The sequence below is a fragment of the Notothenia rossii genome, assembly GCF_949606895.1.
Source record: "Notothenia rossii genome assembly, chromosome: 5".
Taxonomy (NCBI): domain Eukaryota; kingdom Metazoa; phylum Chordata; class Actinopteri; order Perciformes; family Nototheniidae; genus Notothenia; species Notothenia rossii.
Window position 1 is genome coordinate 85,668,987 of NC_136903.1, and position 15,466 is coordinate 85,684,452.

Here is a 15,466-nt window from a genome sequence, read left to right on the forward strand (position 1 = left end):
AAATAAGTGCACTGGTCATTATGCCCCCTACTCTAATGGAATGACTTTTTCCATAAGTGCATTCCTAACACATGCTTTCTTGCAGGAAAAGATAACGGTATTAAAAGCATTGATTATGATGCGCTTTCTGAAATAAAAGAACCTCCCTGCTCCGAACACACACTCAGCTGCCCAGTGGTGTTTTATTGTTGGTGCCAAACAGTTAGAAGTCATAAATAACTTTAAAACCCAGTGAAATTCAAAATGTAATTATCTTCTCTACTTAGCCCCGGGCTCCTTCATATATCTTTTTCCCTGGCTGTCATGCATACATAACACATTTTTAATGACTGGTTACTTGCAAATGTACAAAATTATTTTCTCTCTCTGTTGCTGCCTCGCCTTTTTTTTTTTTTTTTTTTACACCACTGACCCTCCGTGACCGATATCGATGCAGACGCCGAGGGGAAAGTTTGCCAGACACTGAGGAAGTGTCAGAAGAAAGAAGACACATAAATATTTTGGGCCAAAACAAACGGAGAGACAATACCTGCAGCTCCAGCTGTTGTACGACCTGCATCTGCACCCGGCACTGGGCCGTGCTCCTGTCGTCCAGGGCGTGCTCATTGTTAAGATGCCTGGAAAACAAAAAACAGGGCGGAAAAGTCAGTTTGACTTCTGCAGTTTGTCACATGTGGGAAACTGGTAGAAAAAGGCTGGTTTAACCCGTAAATGGTTTCTGTACCCTGGGAGATACAGTCATTTGGAAGGCTGTACCCATGTGTAAAACGGGTGTAAAAACAGTGTAATTACCGGTGTTACATGGGTGTAAAATAGGTCGAATAACAGTGTAATTACTGTGTAATAACAATGTAACATGGGTGTAATATAGCAGTTACTTGGGTGTAATATTTGTGTGAGAATTCAGTAATATGGGGGTAAAAACAGTGTAACAGGGGCGTATCAATGTGTCATATAGGTGTAATAACAGTGTAGTATGGGTTTTATAACAGTGTGTGTAAAGAAACAAATAATAATCAATGAATTGTCCCAAATATTTATATGTGAATGCCCATTTAAGGGTTATTATTACCGACATGATACTTCACATATAACATCAGCATACCCAGAACACTTCTTAACACACAGGAATAACACTTAATATGTCATGCTTCAAGCTCACAGATAAGAGGAGTGATTGAAGAGTTATAATGCTTTTTAATGCTATATATTTGTATTCACCCCTTTCTTCTGGCTTGTTACCTATTTTTGTGCTAATTGTGTAATTAAGAGAATCCCAGTGGCCGAGACGCAGAGGACAACAGGACGAGGAGATGGGATCTGTCACCAACTTGAATTATGGATATAATTATGTGTGATTATTTCATACAGGGAGAGATGTTCTCTTTTCCTATAACTAATCTAAATAAGTAGCTCGCTGGGGTAGCAGACAGGGTTTTTTTTTTTCCTGTGATTTATATAAAATGGTGGAGATAAGGTTCACGAGTGAAGGAAATATGATTGGAGGAATTTTATCAGCCGCCGCATGAATTACTGTTTGAAAATGCTTATGCAGGGGCATTTCATTAATCATTTAATCATAATCCGAGCAGGATGTTTGAACTGATTTCACAAATACCCTTTCATTTCACTACTTCATTATGCTCGCTAATGGATCCAATATATTATATATATCATAAATTATATCACATCTTCGGTGACCATGTAGGTCACTGTCACCAGGCGTGGCGCCGGCGGAGGGGGAGAGGTGCGCTCGTCTTCTCCAAATGCACTTTTTCCTCGTCATTTACTGCAAATCAAAAGATGGCCAGAGTCAACCTGTGAAGGCAGCGCGATGATGGACCTATAAATTCGACGCCGTTTGCTTTATGTACAGACAACACATTTGTGCGTCAGAAAACAGACACACGGGAACGGAGAATTGATAGGGCTGCGCTTGAAATGTGAAGGTTTGTGGTATTTCCAACCTTGAAGGGAATGATTTAAATCTTTATGGGAAATGTGCTCACCCCCCCCCCCCCCCCCCCCCCTCTTTTTAAGGTTCTCCTATTGTGCTGCGATACACATTCAGCACTTTGAAAGTTCATATTGTGGCAACATTTCAAAAAGAAGGCATTTTAAAATAAAAACCCCTCCTTTTTTTCTTAAATCAATTCAGGCGGGGCTTCTCCTTTTGTTTGATTCAAATAAAGCCCATTTAATTAAGTAGGTCGGGGAAAATGAAACCGGTAAACATCTCAGGACATCTTACTACATTTCAAAGAAGAAAATAATAGGTAAAGACGTTTTCAGCTTCAATTGAACTGGCACCGAGTGAATTTTCAATGAAGGCAGGGCCTACGTGAGCAGCTTTGGAATTTCTCGTTCAGAGGAGACGTTTCCCCCCCCCTCCTTTTCGTCCTTTGTTACATTCCACTTTATTTCTTCTAATGACATGGAGAGTCACAGTGCATAATTAATAGGAAATGAAATATTCAAATGGCCCTAATGCAGCCCTGAGAGGAGTGTCTGGACACGGGAGCAGGGGATTCAGGGGGGGGGGAATTGACGCGGAGAGAGGCTATGAACGTTGGCATGTGTCACTTTCTGGACTTCAAATGAAGCCCCTTTTTAAAAGCTCTCTGGCAGGATGACAGTCCCTGATGGGAATGGCCACAATACCACTCGCTAAATAGACGCTCATGTAACAGAGGGCTTTTTACGTATCAGTTCGTTTGCTTATCAATTCTTTTTTTTTGCTTTTACAGTTTCTAATGATTTATTATGGGCCCAGAGCTTCGAGCTGTCTCTGAGGACGGTTTATCTTCCTCACTGTTTAAGGGCATTTTAAATTAAATGCATCCATCTTTACAGTATTGTTTACATTTAAAAAGCATTGTTTCTTATTATTATCAAAAATTATTATCAAAAATGTAAAGTGTATCATTATCTGACTTTTTTTTAAACTATGTATTCTAATACAAGTTTTTTTTTTTTTTTTTGTAAAGTAGAGACACTAAATACTTTTTTTTTTTTGTAAATTTTTTAACAGACTAAGAAAAAACCTACATCAAAACATGTAACAACAAACAACTAAACAAAACGTAACGGGGGAGGGGGGGGGGGTGGATGCAAGGATGACTTCCTAAGACAGCTGATTGTGACATACACAGGACATTACATACACAATACATTATACATTACACAGGAGATGCCATATTGACAGGGTTAGATAGGAGAGCTGCGGACAGTGAACCGCAATCCTCCTGTCTCCCCTCAAAATCCCCCGGCAGAGAAGCTGCACGCTCCATGTTCAGTAGGTCTAATACATGTTTTTGACCATTTTTGTATTTGCATTTCCATTTTCAAGCAATAGACATTATACACATGTATTTTAAAGAAAGTATCAGACTTTCCCTTTTCCCATTCCTTTATATTTTACAATGTATTAATGTTATGGCTGCTACCTCATTATTTGTACATGTTAACTTCATTTTACCATGAAGGCATTTTTTTATTTTATGAACACGTCTTTATCCAATATGTTCTCTTAAGTTAGTTTCACCTTTTTACCTGCACTGTCCCTCTGCTGTATAACAATGCAAATGTCCCCGCTGTGGGACAAATAAAGTATTTCTGAATCCGATTTTAAATTCTGCATAAGTCACTTCTGATGTATTCGCCTGTGTGGAGGTGTTAGATGAGCTTCTGTGCTTTCAGCAGAGTGTTTGGCACTAGAGGGCACTGCAGTGTTTCCCTGGCTCTGACCTCTGACTGGACGCTGGAGAGAAGGGGTCCCGACCCCTGTAAAAAAACACCCGAGCCTCTGCTATGAACTGCACCCCGCCCTTCTGTGCACCGAACCCCCCCCCCCCCCCGTTCCATGAAAAACAGGAACAGGGATTCAGTGCTTTTTGTATTTATCAAGATATTGCCCGTAGGTATGTCATGTTTTCTTGAAAAGACAGAACAAATACACACACACAGTTTAAAACAACATTTCAGTCCCGTGTTAGTTGTTGCTGTTGGCATGCGGAGCTGAAATCTGGTTGACGTTAGAGTCCTTACCTTTCTCTAGTACACAGTGTTCTGCTGACCACACACACACACACACACACACACACACACACACACACACACACACACACACACACACACACACACACACACACACACACACACACACACACACACACACACACACACACACACACACACACACACACACACACACACACACACACACACACACACACACACACACACACACACACACACACACACACACACACACACACACACACACACACCATTTCTCCGAGGGACTTCTCTAAGAGCATTTTAATGCCTGATGTATTTCTTGTTTTTATTTTTTCTCAGTGTTTCTCAGAGGCCCGCAGTATCAGTTGCTGGTTTTTCATGTGGAAGTGCTTAAGGGTTTGAGAGTTAACACCTTGGTGAGCCGCTCGCACTCTCGCCTGCTGTTAAACAAAGGCAGCTTTGTGGAGACTTTCCCCAAATGTTTTCTTAACATGTTCCAAGCAGTTTGAGCAGGCAACTAAAGTAAACAAGATGTTGCCATGATAAAAACACTTGTAAAAACATGGCAGAGTGCACTTAGAGACTTTTCTCTGAAGGCAGAGCTGAATTTAATTCCCCTCTCTTCTATAAACAAAGGGTGAGGCGATGTCAGAATACAATAAATAGTGATGGATTTAGGAGGGCACTCCCTACGCTGAAATATGTGTGTGATACGTGGTTTAATAACTACGTGTCACAGGATGTTTATTAAATGAAACGGACTCTTTTCTCCTCTTGCATAGAAACGGCTCTGGATTGAATAACATTTCTTTTCTAGAGAAAACCGCGCTCAAAGTGGATTTACGTCAATCAGAGGTGGAAGAAGTACTCGGATTATAAATCAAAATAGCAACACTAAATTGTTAAAATAATCTGTGACAAGTAAAAGACTAGCACGCAAAATGTTACATAGGTAAAAGTATAAGCATTATTATAAAGACTGCAGATGGAAATATGCTACTAGCTAATATCTGGCATCTCCTCTCTCTTTGAGATGAATGTATTTTAGGTAGAGGTGGAAGAAGTAGTCAGTTTTTTACTTAAGTAAAAGTAGAAATACTACAGTGTTAAATAATCTGCTTCAAGTAAAGGTCCAGCATACAAAAGCATACTTAAGTAAAAGTACAAAGTATAGTATATTCTTAAAGTACCAAAATGACTCATTGTGCGTAATGCACCATTTTAAAATCACATATTTAAATTTACCTGACGGGTATATTAATCTATAATAGTACTTCATAATTCACATGTTGATTTCATTTTTGTGTTAATATTATGAACTCAAATAAATGAAATATTCTCTTATAAATTGAAGCAGGAAATACTCAAGCAAAGTAAAAGTACTGTAGTAAAAGTACTTTGTTACTTTCCACCGCTCACGTCGATAAAGAAAATTCAGATGTTGACAAAGACAGAGTGCGTTGTGCTTCCTGTGAGCGCTGCACCTTCCTCTGTCTGCGAGTGCTTGTTTTAGGATAATGGAATTGTGTCATATCTTGTTTAAAGTGCGACTAATCCGGGGTGACAGTGAGCCATTGATCTGCTGCCACAATGCAGAGGTTTTCATCCTCTCCGTAACCATGGCGCTGTTATGTGTTGGATTACCTCCTGCACACAGGATGATCAGTGGAGCGTCGGTGTGACTCAGTCGGAGAGACATGGCGACAACAAAGGGCCGGTGTCAGGGTTCAACCTGTTACCCTGCTCGCTCTGAGGAGATGGGGAGGGGGGCTTCTGAGGTACATTATGAGGGTGGGGGGAAATGGAAAATCATATCTACTAAGACTCTGAACCCATTAAAACTTCCTAAAACCGATTGAAATACAAAATAACCTTGATAGTGCTTCTCATAGAGGGTAGTCTCAAAGAACATGTCAAAGTTGCATTATTGTGTGTTTTGTTGGAAAAGAAACACAAAATAGTGATTTTACTTTTTTTGTTGTTGCATAATTTACTTTGGAAATTGGTAGGTTTTTAAAAAAAATCAAAAGACAGCTTTGACCTAAGAACTGCATTTTTGTAACGAGCACCATTTGTATTTGTTTACCATTTTATTTAATTCATTGAACATGTTAGTATGTAAGTTACTTAGAAGTACTAATATCTGTTTAGCCAACATCTATGTGTAAATACATGTTACCTTTTGTATCTGGTTTGCCTGAATGTAGTATTAGTCTCAGTTTTTATAGTTTTTTCAAATGTGAACACTTCCTAATCTTTTCAACACTTTACTCCGCTTTACTGCAATACTTTCCCACATTGCCTTGTCCTACAGATCAACAGATTATTGTTTAAATGATTCATGAAATAGCAAAATGTTCGGACTCATATTGTACATGTTTAACTTGAACACAGCGTGGTGGGCCTTTGATAAAATAAGCAACACTGTAAACCAAAAGTCTGAGAAGTAAAGCATTAGAAAGAGAAAGGAGAGGGTAAGACAAACAAAGCAGTGAGAGAAAGACAGAAAGAGCTGAGCCAGACACACACACACACACACACACACACACACACACACACACACACACACACACACACACACACACACACACACACACACACACACACACACACACACACACACACACACACACACACACACACACACACACACACACACACACACACACACACACACACACACACACACACACACACACACACATCCCCTGTCCGTCCAGTGACAAGGGCAAACATGCAGAGCGCCCTAAGTGTGGGCTGCTGCAGATAAACATCCTACCGTTGTTTGTTTGGGAAAAGCGGCCCCTGTCACCATGGGAACTGCACTTATCACAGGAATTAGAGGCCCATGCGGTTCTCAGAAGGAGACCCCGGCACAGTGCAGAGAGAGGGCCAAACACAGGCACCGCACTGAGGAAAAACAACCGGCTGCACCTGTAGTGCCTGGAGTCCCCGGGGGTCACTAAACATGCAATCGTGGACAAACAAACTGCGGTAGAAACATCTGACGGAGACTTTTACTTACTTTAGGAATGAATAGAAATCGTCGAACACCGCCTCACATCCAGGCCATTTGCAAACTCCATGACCGTAGAGAGGGTGGCTGTGGTGGGAATGGTCTTCATGCGTGGATCTGCAAGTCACAGAAAGAGACAGATTTAGATTCTCAAATAATTTGTAATGTTTTCAAATAAAAGTGGAATTAAACAGATCAGTCAAAAGAGGACATCTTCTGCTCATGTTCAGGTTCATATTAGTATGTTGTGCCTCTACTGTGACAAACTTCACGTCTCGATATAGAGTAAAATGTGATTTTTTTTATTATAAGAAAGAGATCTCTCCACCTCGGACAACAACAGTTACATAACGGGTCACAGACTCAGGTTTCTGCTGCTAAGCTGCTGCCTGGTTAGCACCTCCCTGTGAGCGCTGATGTAGTTTCCACATGAAAACCTTTGGCTTCGACTTGATCTGTGAACCTGGCTTGTGTCGGATCAGAGTACCTGTGTGATCTCTGCTTGCTCTTCTCTTAAAAGAAGGGAGTCACGTTGCGAAAGAGAAACCAAATCAATATGTAATTATTTAGTATCACTGAGCCATGTTTCAATTCACTTTGATCAAGGCTGCTAGGGGGCTTCCTCAGCCGCTGCTTTTCCTGCTGCATCATGTCCCGGAGCCCACCTGGAGGAGTGTGTGTACCACAACATGAAACCCCCACTAGATAAAAAAAAGCATCAGGCGTTTTTTTCACATGAGTGTAAACATCCCCGCCTGGTATCAATTTATCTACTGACCACTCCATGTCACCAGGGGCTGACAAGCAGCGCATCTACAGGGAGCTTATGGCTTGGTGCAATCAGTCTAAATAGCGAAGGGGGACGTTCCCTGAAAATCAAACTTTACAACATCTTCCATATGGCGAGAGGCTGGGAACCGTGGATAGCCAGGATGAGCGCTGAGAGAACCGACCTGTGTCTGCTGATAGAGCGAGACAGGCAGCCATATGGACACAGTATCGTACAAGACACACAACTTTCGAGTACAAGAGCCTGGGGGACTGGCCTATATCGCTGCCACCTGTGCTTCTGGTGCGACAACACCGCTGTATCTCCGCCAGTCTGAGCACTGCTCTGTACAACGGCCAGATCGGGAGATTCATTATTGTTTAGTCATGTGGGAATAATGCTAAAAATCTCATTCATACACATATATTCAATAAGAGAACATTCCTACTAATTCCGGGGATGTATTAAGGGACAGAGAGGGGGAAATAAATACTTCTTGCGTGGCTCAGCCAATCACACATCTGCTATGGTTTTAGCAGTTGATTTGAAAGTGAACAGAAAGTAATCTAACCGTGGCGTGCAGGATTCAACACGCTGATGTTCAGATTAAAATCTCATTTGTATCAATGTTAGCAGAGACGTACTTCAAGTAGGAAATCTTAAAGGTCGTCACTAGTTTCCTTGTGTTATAATTACTTGCTTAGGAGTTGGCATTGTTCATAACATGTGATAATTGCATTGCAATTAGGAAGCAGTCAAGCATTCATGAATGTGGTTAGCAGTTTTTTCTGTGCCTCTTTCAAAAGTCTGATTTTTTTAAAAATTCAATTATGAATTATGCATTCACATTAAGACCTCTGTTTTGATACAGCTAATAAATAGATGGCGGGCCGGGCCTATTATAATGAGTTTTTAACAAGGACATTTGTGGACTGCTGAAGGTAACGCTGATTTTTTATTTAAAGGGATATCTTTTTTTAATTCTTTGTGAGCAGGCTTGTTGGTTAATTCTGTATTAATAAGAAATTGAAATGTGGAGTGCGCTGGGAATCAGTGAGCACAAAGCGCTGCGAGGGGCTTGCGGCAGAAGAGCCCTTTTAAATGGTGGATGGCTAAACAGTAGTAAATGACAGAATTTACACCAAATGAGCTACATTAGTGTAATAGGAGAAGAGTGGAGGATACATGGGGTTTTCTCCCATTTGAGAACATGTACAGTAAGGGAAAAAAGAAACCCACCGCGTTACATTTGACTGCTACGACAGGTCGGTCAGGATGTTATTTTTGTCAGGCAGCCCAGGGGGGGGGAGAACACCCTAATGATCTTGTAACAGCGACGAGTAAAAACCGTGTCATCAGCTTCCTTTAGAGGCGAGGGGACATTAAAGTGTCCATAGACCCGGACAGAAAGGTGATGCTCTGTGTTTATGTGTCGACACCAACGACTCCGACAGCTGGATTTCTAGTTCACCTCTTCTGATGATGAGATGCTTTGGGCCATAAACAAGTCGTGATCTATGGCGTCGTCCTGTGCTGATGGACTCAATCTATCAGCAAGAAAAAGGAAGATTGATGTCCACCACGCTAGGTCAGAGTCCGGCCGTGTGAAGCCAGTCACAACACTCTCACTCTGCTACTTAGCCCCTTTTACACAACCCTTAAATTATCTACACATTAGAAGGAGATGCATTCGAGAGGTCAAATGTCCTATTCATTAGGATCAGACAATAGATTTTACCATCAGGCCCCATACAAAGGTGCTTTGATGACCGTTTTAGCGCATGTATGACTAGATCCAATCATGATAAATTAGCTGGATTGAAAGCGGAAGAAAACAAGCATCGAAAAAGATGGGTGTTTTTCACCAAGACGCCAACGAAGATGTCGAGCTTGAAAGAAAAGCAGACTCGGGAATGTCTGTCGGAAAAGAGCTAACGCCAAAATCATTTTTAATAAATATTTAATAAAAGTATGGCCCGTCTGTTGTTAATGACCCACTGTCGAAAACAGAGTATTTCTGGTAAGTGAGAACTCTTCTGAAACAGACAATCTCTTGTTTTGGGCTACATGTCAAAGAGGGAAACTCCAGACAATGCGCGGACCTGATTCTCCAAATATTGTCCGGAGTTCATATTAGAAAATGTCTCGAGCCCCTCAATCCTCCTTTGTTAACACTCTAGGCCCGATCCTTCCCTTCCTGTCTTCTCTGTAACACGGCGTGGTTCACCCTAAATGATTTAATTATCACTTTTTCTGGTGTAAGACAAATGAAAGGCAAGAGAGATGGGAGTGCTGTGCCAAATCTGATTATTTATCTCCTTAACAGATTGCTGTGTTCCAGTCCCCGAGCTGTGGTTACTGATGGTTGTTGGGAAGCAAAGTGGGCCAAGCGCTTTGTGGCGACGCACCCCCCACCCGCCACCTTCACAGAGCTGAAGCAGCACTGTATTGGGAATTTGTGTCAGATACAGATCAGCCACATTTTCATTTAAATCAGCAAATCATTGAATAAAGATGACCTGGCTCACAGGGGTATATCTTGTTCTGTGCATTCAGAAGCCACGCGGGCCGACAGATTGAGTGACTCAGACCCCGGTCATATCACGGTTGTTGTTGAGACAAACAGAAAGAAATCCCAGCCTGCCTTTCCCAGAGTGTTTTTTGAGACAAGTCAAAGCAGGACCGCTCGCCTCGTCTTCGGTGTGTCAAGCCCGGCAGTGATTGAATTTCTCCTCCTTCCTTAAGACGGAAGTGCAAAGCCGGTGAGTGATTCCTGTGGATGCACTTAAGGTTTTAGTTGCAGGCGTCGTTGTGCCTGGGCAGATTTTATATGACACATGAAACTAACTACATGGTACTTAGGGCCTGCTGTAAACCAATCTGAAGCCAGTCGGGAAAACAGGCCCATCAGCAGAGAGGGCTTGTTTCTGTTGCATGACAAAAAGGACTTGGAAAACCGCATCAATTAAAAGTTCATTAAGTTCAGCGCTGGGAGGATGAGTGGATGCTCTCTATTTACGCCCGGGCCGGCCCAGCCCATTATCTTCAACCTGATTATTCAAATCCCTGGATTATAACACAGACGTTTTCTCAGAGCCTTGCTTAGAATAACCACACTTAATAATATTTCTTTTTTTTTTGTCTTCCCAAGGAGTCTGATTAGAATTGAGTTTGCACCATCAAAAGGCGGGCAGGGGGAACAATGCTCCTGACAGTTGTGTGAGAGAGGATTATTGGTCGTGTGTGGATCTAAATTAGCATCATTTAATAAGCAATGTTTTGTGTTCACTTCGTCTCCTTTCCTTTAGCGAACTGCACATTGGGAGGCTGGGTAGGTAATCCGTAAATTCCTCGAGCAGATGCGCTGGATGAGAATCACCTGCTTGGCTTTCTGACAGATCTAAGATACTACGAGAATATTATTCAGACTACTTTCTTCTCTTAAGCTCGTGTTAAACTGCTGTTGACATCTTCTTTAATCTCTGACAGTCAGCGCCAGGCAGAGGGGGCTGCCGGTTCTTGCGTTATGTCTTCTCCGATGTTTCGTGGAGCCCTCAGCCTCTCGACTTTCCCCCTGCCGTCGATGCTCACCTTGTTTGCGACTGTGTTTGATGGAGTGAGCGAATCAATATCCTCCCCTGCGATTTGTCTTCAACTACACCAAAAAAAAACAGACATTCAGCCACCGTGTGGATGAAGAGCCGGGAGCCTGTGGATACTGTCAAACTGTGGGAGCCCATTTTATATTTGATTTTTTCTCCAGTGTCTGTGCTTAAAGATAACTTTGAAACATTAAAGAGGATAAGTCATTACAGGTATTATGAATAGGTGTTAAACTGATATCACCGCTTGAAATGAAATAGCTGCTTTCCGCTTTGTATCTCTCCATCAGTGAATCATAGCATTTCCTCTCCAAGTCACTCAGATCCTCTCTACAACCCCCCCCCCCCCCCCTTCACCAACAGCCCCTCTTCACCTCCAAAGGCATGCCGCTTTGCTGCACTAAACATGTTTTCATCGGCATTGCTTTCATAATGACGCGTAGGTTTTTTGATCGCTGAAACACAAGTCAGATGTTATGCAGTGAGCTCACGGCGCCTGGAGGCTCCTCACTAGCGGTTCAAAGATCAGGCGTTGGTGCAAGAAAACAAGCAAATGCGTAAGATGCCAAATTAATTCCTTCCTTAAAGACGCAGACACACAGCCCAGAGCGCAAACATTTCTGCTCATGATTCATCCTGGCTTTGAAAAGATATGATACACCCAGTGTTTGTTTTTCTAGCATTCTTTGTTGTTCTTGGGAATGTCTTTGTCATTCGTGGTGTGACAGGTGATGATCGTGTTGATACTGCATGTCAACAAGTTCACAAGGAACAGGTTTTCCTGTCTGAGAAGAGACTTGTGATATTAATGCTTTACAAGTACAAATGTACAGCTGCGTTTGCATTCAAAAAATAATGAAAAGGATTCAAAGATTTGAGTGTCATATGCAAAACGGCTACAGTGCAGTTGGTGGCAATGAAAGCTGTGTAGAGTAGGAGATATCCCCTGCTGTATCCAGGCTGTGTATACTACACACATACTTACACACCATGAATTAAGAGAAAACCCAACAGGGTTCATCGGCCAAGGCCTAGAGACATATAGCTATTTTTAAATGGGAATATATTGCACATCAAGGACTGGTTCACAAGCTTCATTAATAATGTCACATTCTTGTAGGCCAACCCGTTAGTTAGTGTTGAACGGGTTCCCTCGACAAAAAGCCATTGGGATGTTTCCAAGGGATTCTGCAGGAATTAAGCTTTGGTGCAAACACATGTTTAAGATCTGTGGGCGTTTTGTTTTGACAAAATAACAAGATTTGAATGACTTTTGAATCCAAAAGTACAAGTTTTGATATTCAGTATTGGGGTGTTTGCCTAACCCTAACCCTAACCCTAACCCTAACCCTAACCGCGTTTCCGTCATGGAACAAAACTTGAACATACTTTCAGGCTTCCAACTCATTGTAAAACCACGGATGAGACAGAAACCAAGAAACTTATAAAATACTTTGAGACTCACGCTTCTCTCTTGTGACTCATGTACTGCCCGTTGGAGGAGGCGTGATGGTTGAGGTGGGTGTTCTTTGGCGGCGCCGGGGAGGACAGGTCGAGACCCCGGTGGCCGTTGTTGTTGTGGCTGTTGTTGTGCTCCTCCTTCACGTGAGCGTTCGTAACCTCCTTCCACAGCTGCTGGAGCTCTGCTGGAATCATGCCTGAGACAAACAAATTGGATAATTAAATCAATTAACAGCTAATCCAACTCGCCTCTTCATCACTTAATTAAATCAAAGCGTCTGTAAACAAAGCCGAGTATTAATTAGAAAATATTCCACTACAGGGTAATGCACTGAGAGAGCTCTCCCCCCCACACCACCCCTCTCTCTTTCTCTCCGCCACCTCCTTCTCTCCCTCCCATTTCTCCCTGTGATCTGGAGCGTGTTTGTATACACAAATCCCTGGCATTCACGCAGATTTCATGCTCAGAGTAAATAATTAACACCCAGACAAGGCATGAAATCTGAATAATCACCGTCATTTTCTCTCGACAACAAGAGATACGCAGAACATACACAACAGAAAAGTTTACAATAGCAACGCTCGGAAAACATCCCACCCCTGCCTGCTTGAGAAACAGGACCCTGGGGTAATATTCTCAAAAGCGCATTAATGTGCAAAATACTTAAAGCTCTGCACCGCCTCCAATTGACACAGAAGACTTAAACCTCATTTAACAAGTCAAGCACACTGCAGCTCGCACAGCCCTTTGAAAAAAAAAAAAAAATCCCTTGAAGACGGAAGACATTTTTCTGTCGGCTTTAAAACATTTACAGAGCGTGTTTTTTTCCTGCGTGTGAGTGACAGCAATCTCCGACACCAAGGGGATGAATAAAGGATAATGCTTGTTGTTTGTGAACCTCATTTCTGTGAGAGCCTTTGTTATATTATATATGTGTCCATCTTTACTGTCTGTTACACAAGTCTGCTTTCATTCGACATAAAGGACGAGATATGTAAAAATAAGATTAACCTCCATGGGTGCGGTTATGTAGCTATTTGTATTTTGAGTCAAAACATCTGGGTACATTTTAATAGCCCACTAAAAGATCTAAGAGGGTGAATGTGTGTGGATTTGTATTGGGGTATTCGAATCTGTGTTAAAATAAACCACATGTTTCAAGCATGCTGAAAGAAGCCCTCAGATATGCGGTGAATTTAACCACAGAGCAAATGGGCAAGACCGCTCGTTTAACATTACAATTAATTAAATCCATTCTCCAAATGAGCAGTGGCAAATGAAAGATGATTTGCACATGCTTATCTTCTCGGGTTTATACACCCCCCCCCCCCCCCCGCTCGTTTCTCATCACCAGCTCTATAGATACCAGAAGTGCTCCTTTCAAGCACCAGATTGTCATACATTGTGTGCGAAATGCTTAGTCTTAATTTATTCCTGTTGTGGAAAATAACTGTGAGGTGAAGATCTCAATACGATCAGCGAAAAAATATTTTTAATTTGATAAGCTACTAAAGATTTTAATTATGCTGGTAATGGAGAACATTGGCCTAATGAGGCGGAGGACTCCGGAGAGACGCAGGGGCTAAGAACTGTGAAATGAGTCTGATAGGATTGCTGTAAATTCACACTAGATCGTTTGCATATCAAAGAGCAGGAAATGATTACGGGACAAATCAATAACCTTTCCACGTTCCAAGGAGCCTCTTTCCTCATTGGAATATCTCAACACGCCCGCTCCATTCTGCCGGCCTGTATTCTCCCGTATTCTCTTCAACGCCTTGATGTGCTCTAATCGAAGCGCACGTCCATGACAGGCTAAACATGCTTAATATTGCGCTCTGTGTTACAGCATGCTAATCCACCGAGTGCTCATTTGCCATTGGATTTTTCAAAGGATCCATTGTTGTTTCGACGCTTTAACTTTGGAGTAAAAGTTTTTTTTCTGTGTCTATGAAAGCTGGTCTTGAAGTGGAAGGTCACCGTTGATGCGAGTGTCCTGTGCTCCGACAGTGGGAACAATCATTTTCCCCCCACTTGGTGCCCGGTGACAGTGGGCGATGTATTTTTAGCCGATGTGCTTGACAGGGCGGCCCACACTGGCTCAATTACCCAGCAGTCCCGGTGACCCCGACGCCACTGTTTACTCAGATGAAACCGCAGCGGATAGAGCGGTCTGATGAGAGAGGTAACGGAGTGGGACCAGGCTGTCTCCTCCTGGATCTAGTCCTTAGTTTTATTGCTCGTCCCTCTCCCTACTCCTACCTAACCCTAACCTCTTCAAACCCAACAACAGCTATGGCTCATGATTCCACATAAATGACAATAAAATGTCATTACAGAAACGTCTCGGAGGGTATTATATTTTGTGTTTGGGGCGAAATGCTCTCCATCTGATTACTGTGGGACACATAATGACATTGATCTGGAAACCCTCTTCCTCGGGTCCCCCGGTTTGTCCGTCCTTTAAATGCCGGATTGGTTTATCTTTCCCCTTTCCATTTTTCAACACAACTGTTCCGCTCATTACGGCCGGGAAACACGGACAGGCACTTTAAAAAATGTATGTTGTTGGGACACTTGATTGATCACCGGTCTCC

The 15,466-nt window shown here is 42.3% G+C and overlaps 1 protein-coding gene across 10 annotated transcripts in view; it reads right to left on the reverse strand.

The window, feature by feature from the left end:
- Positions 1-15,466, reverse strand: part of foxp1b (forkhead box P1b) — a 197,784-nt gene that overhangs the window by 19,676 nt on the left and 162,642 nt on the right. For all 10 annotated transcript variants that reach the window (XR_013808412.1, XM_079682634.1, XM_079682636.1 and 7 more), the window contains 3 exons: positions 12,873-13,065; positions 7,046-7,153; positions 530-617 (listed from right to left, as the gene is read on the reverse strand). Coding sequence is in view for 9 of the 10 variants with exons in the window: in XM_079682634.1 (XP_079538760.1) it covers positions 530-617; positions 7,046-7,153; positions 12,873-13,065 (389 nt within the window). In the remaining variant the exon portion in view is untranslated. The remainder of the gene's footprint in view (positions 1-529; positions 618-7,045; positions 7,154-12,872; positions 13,066-15,466) is intronic.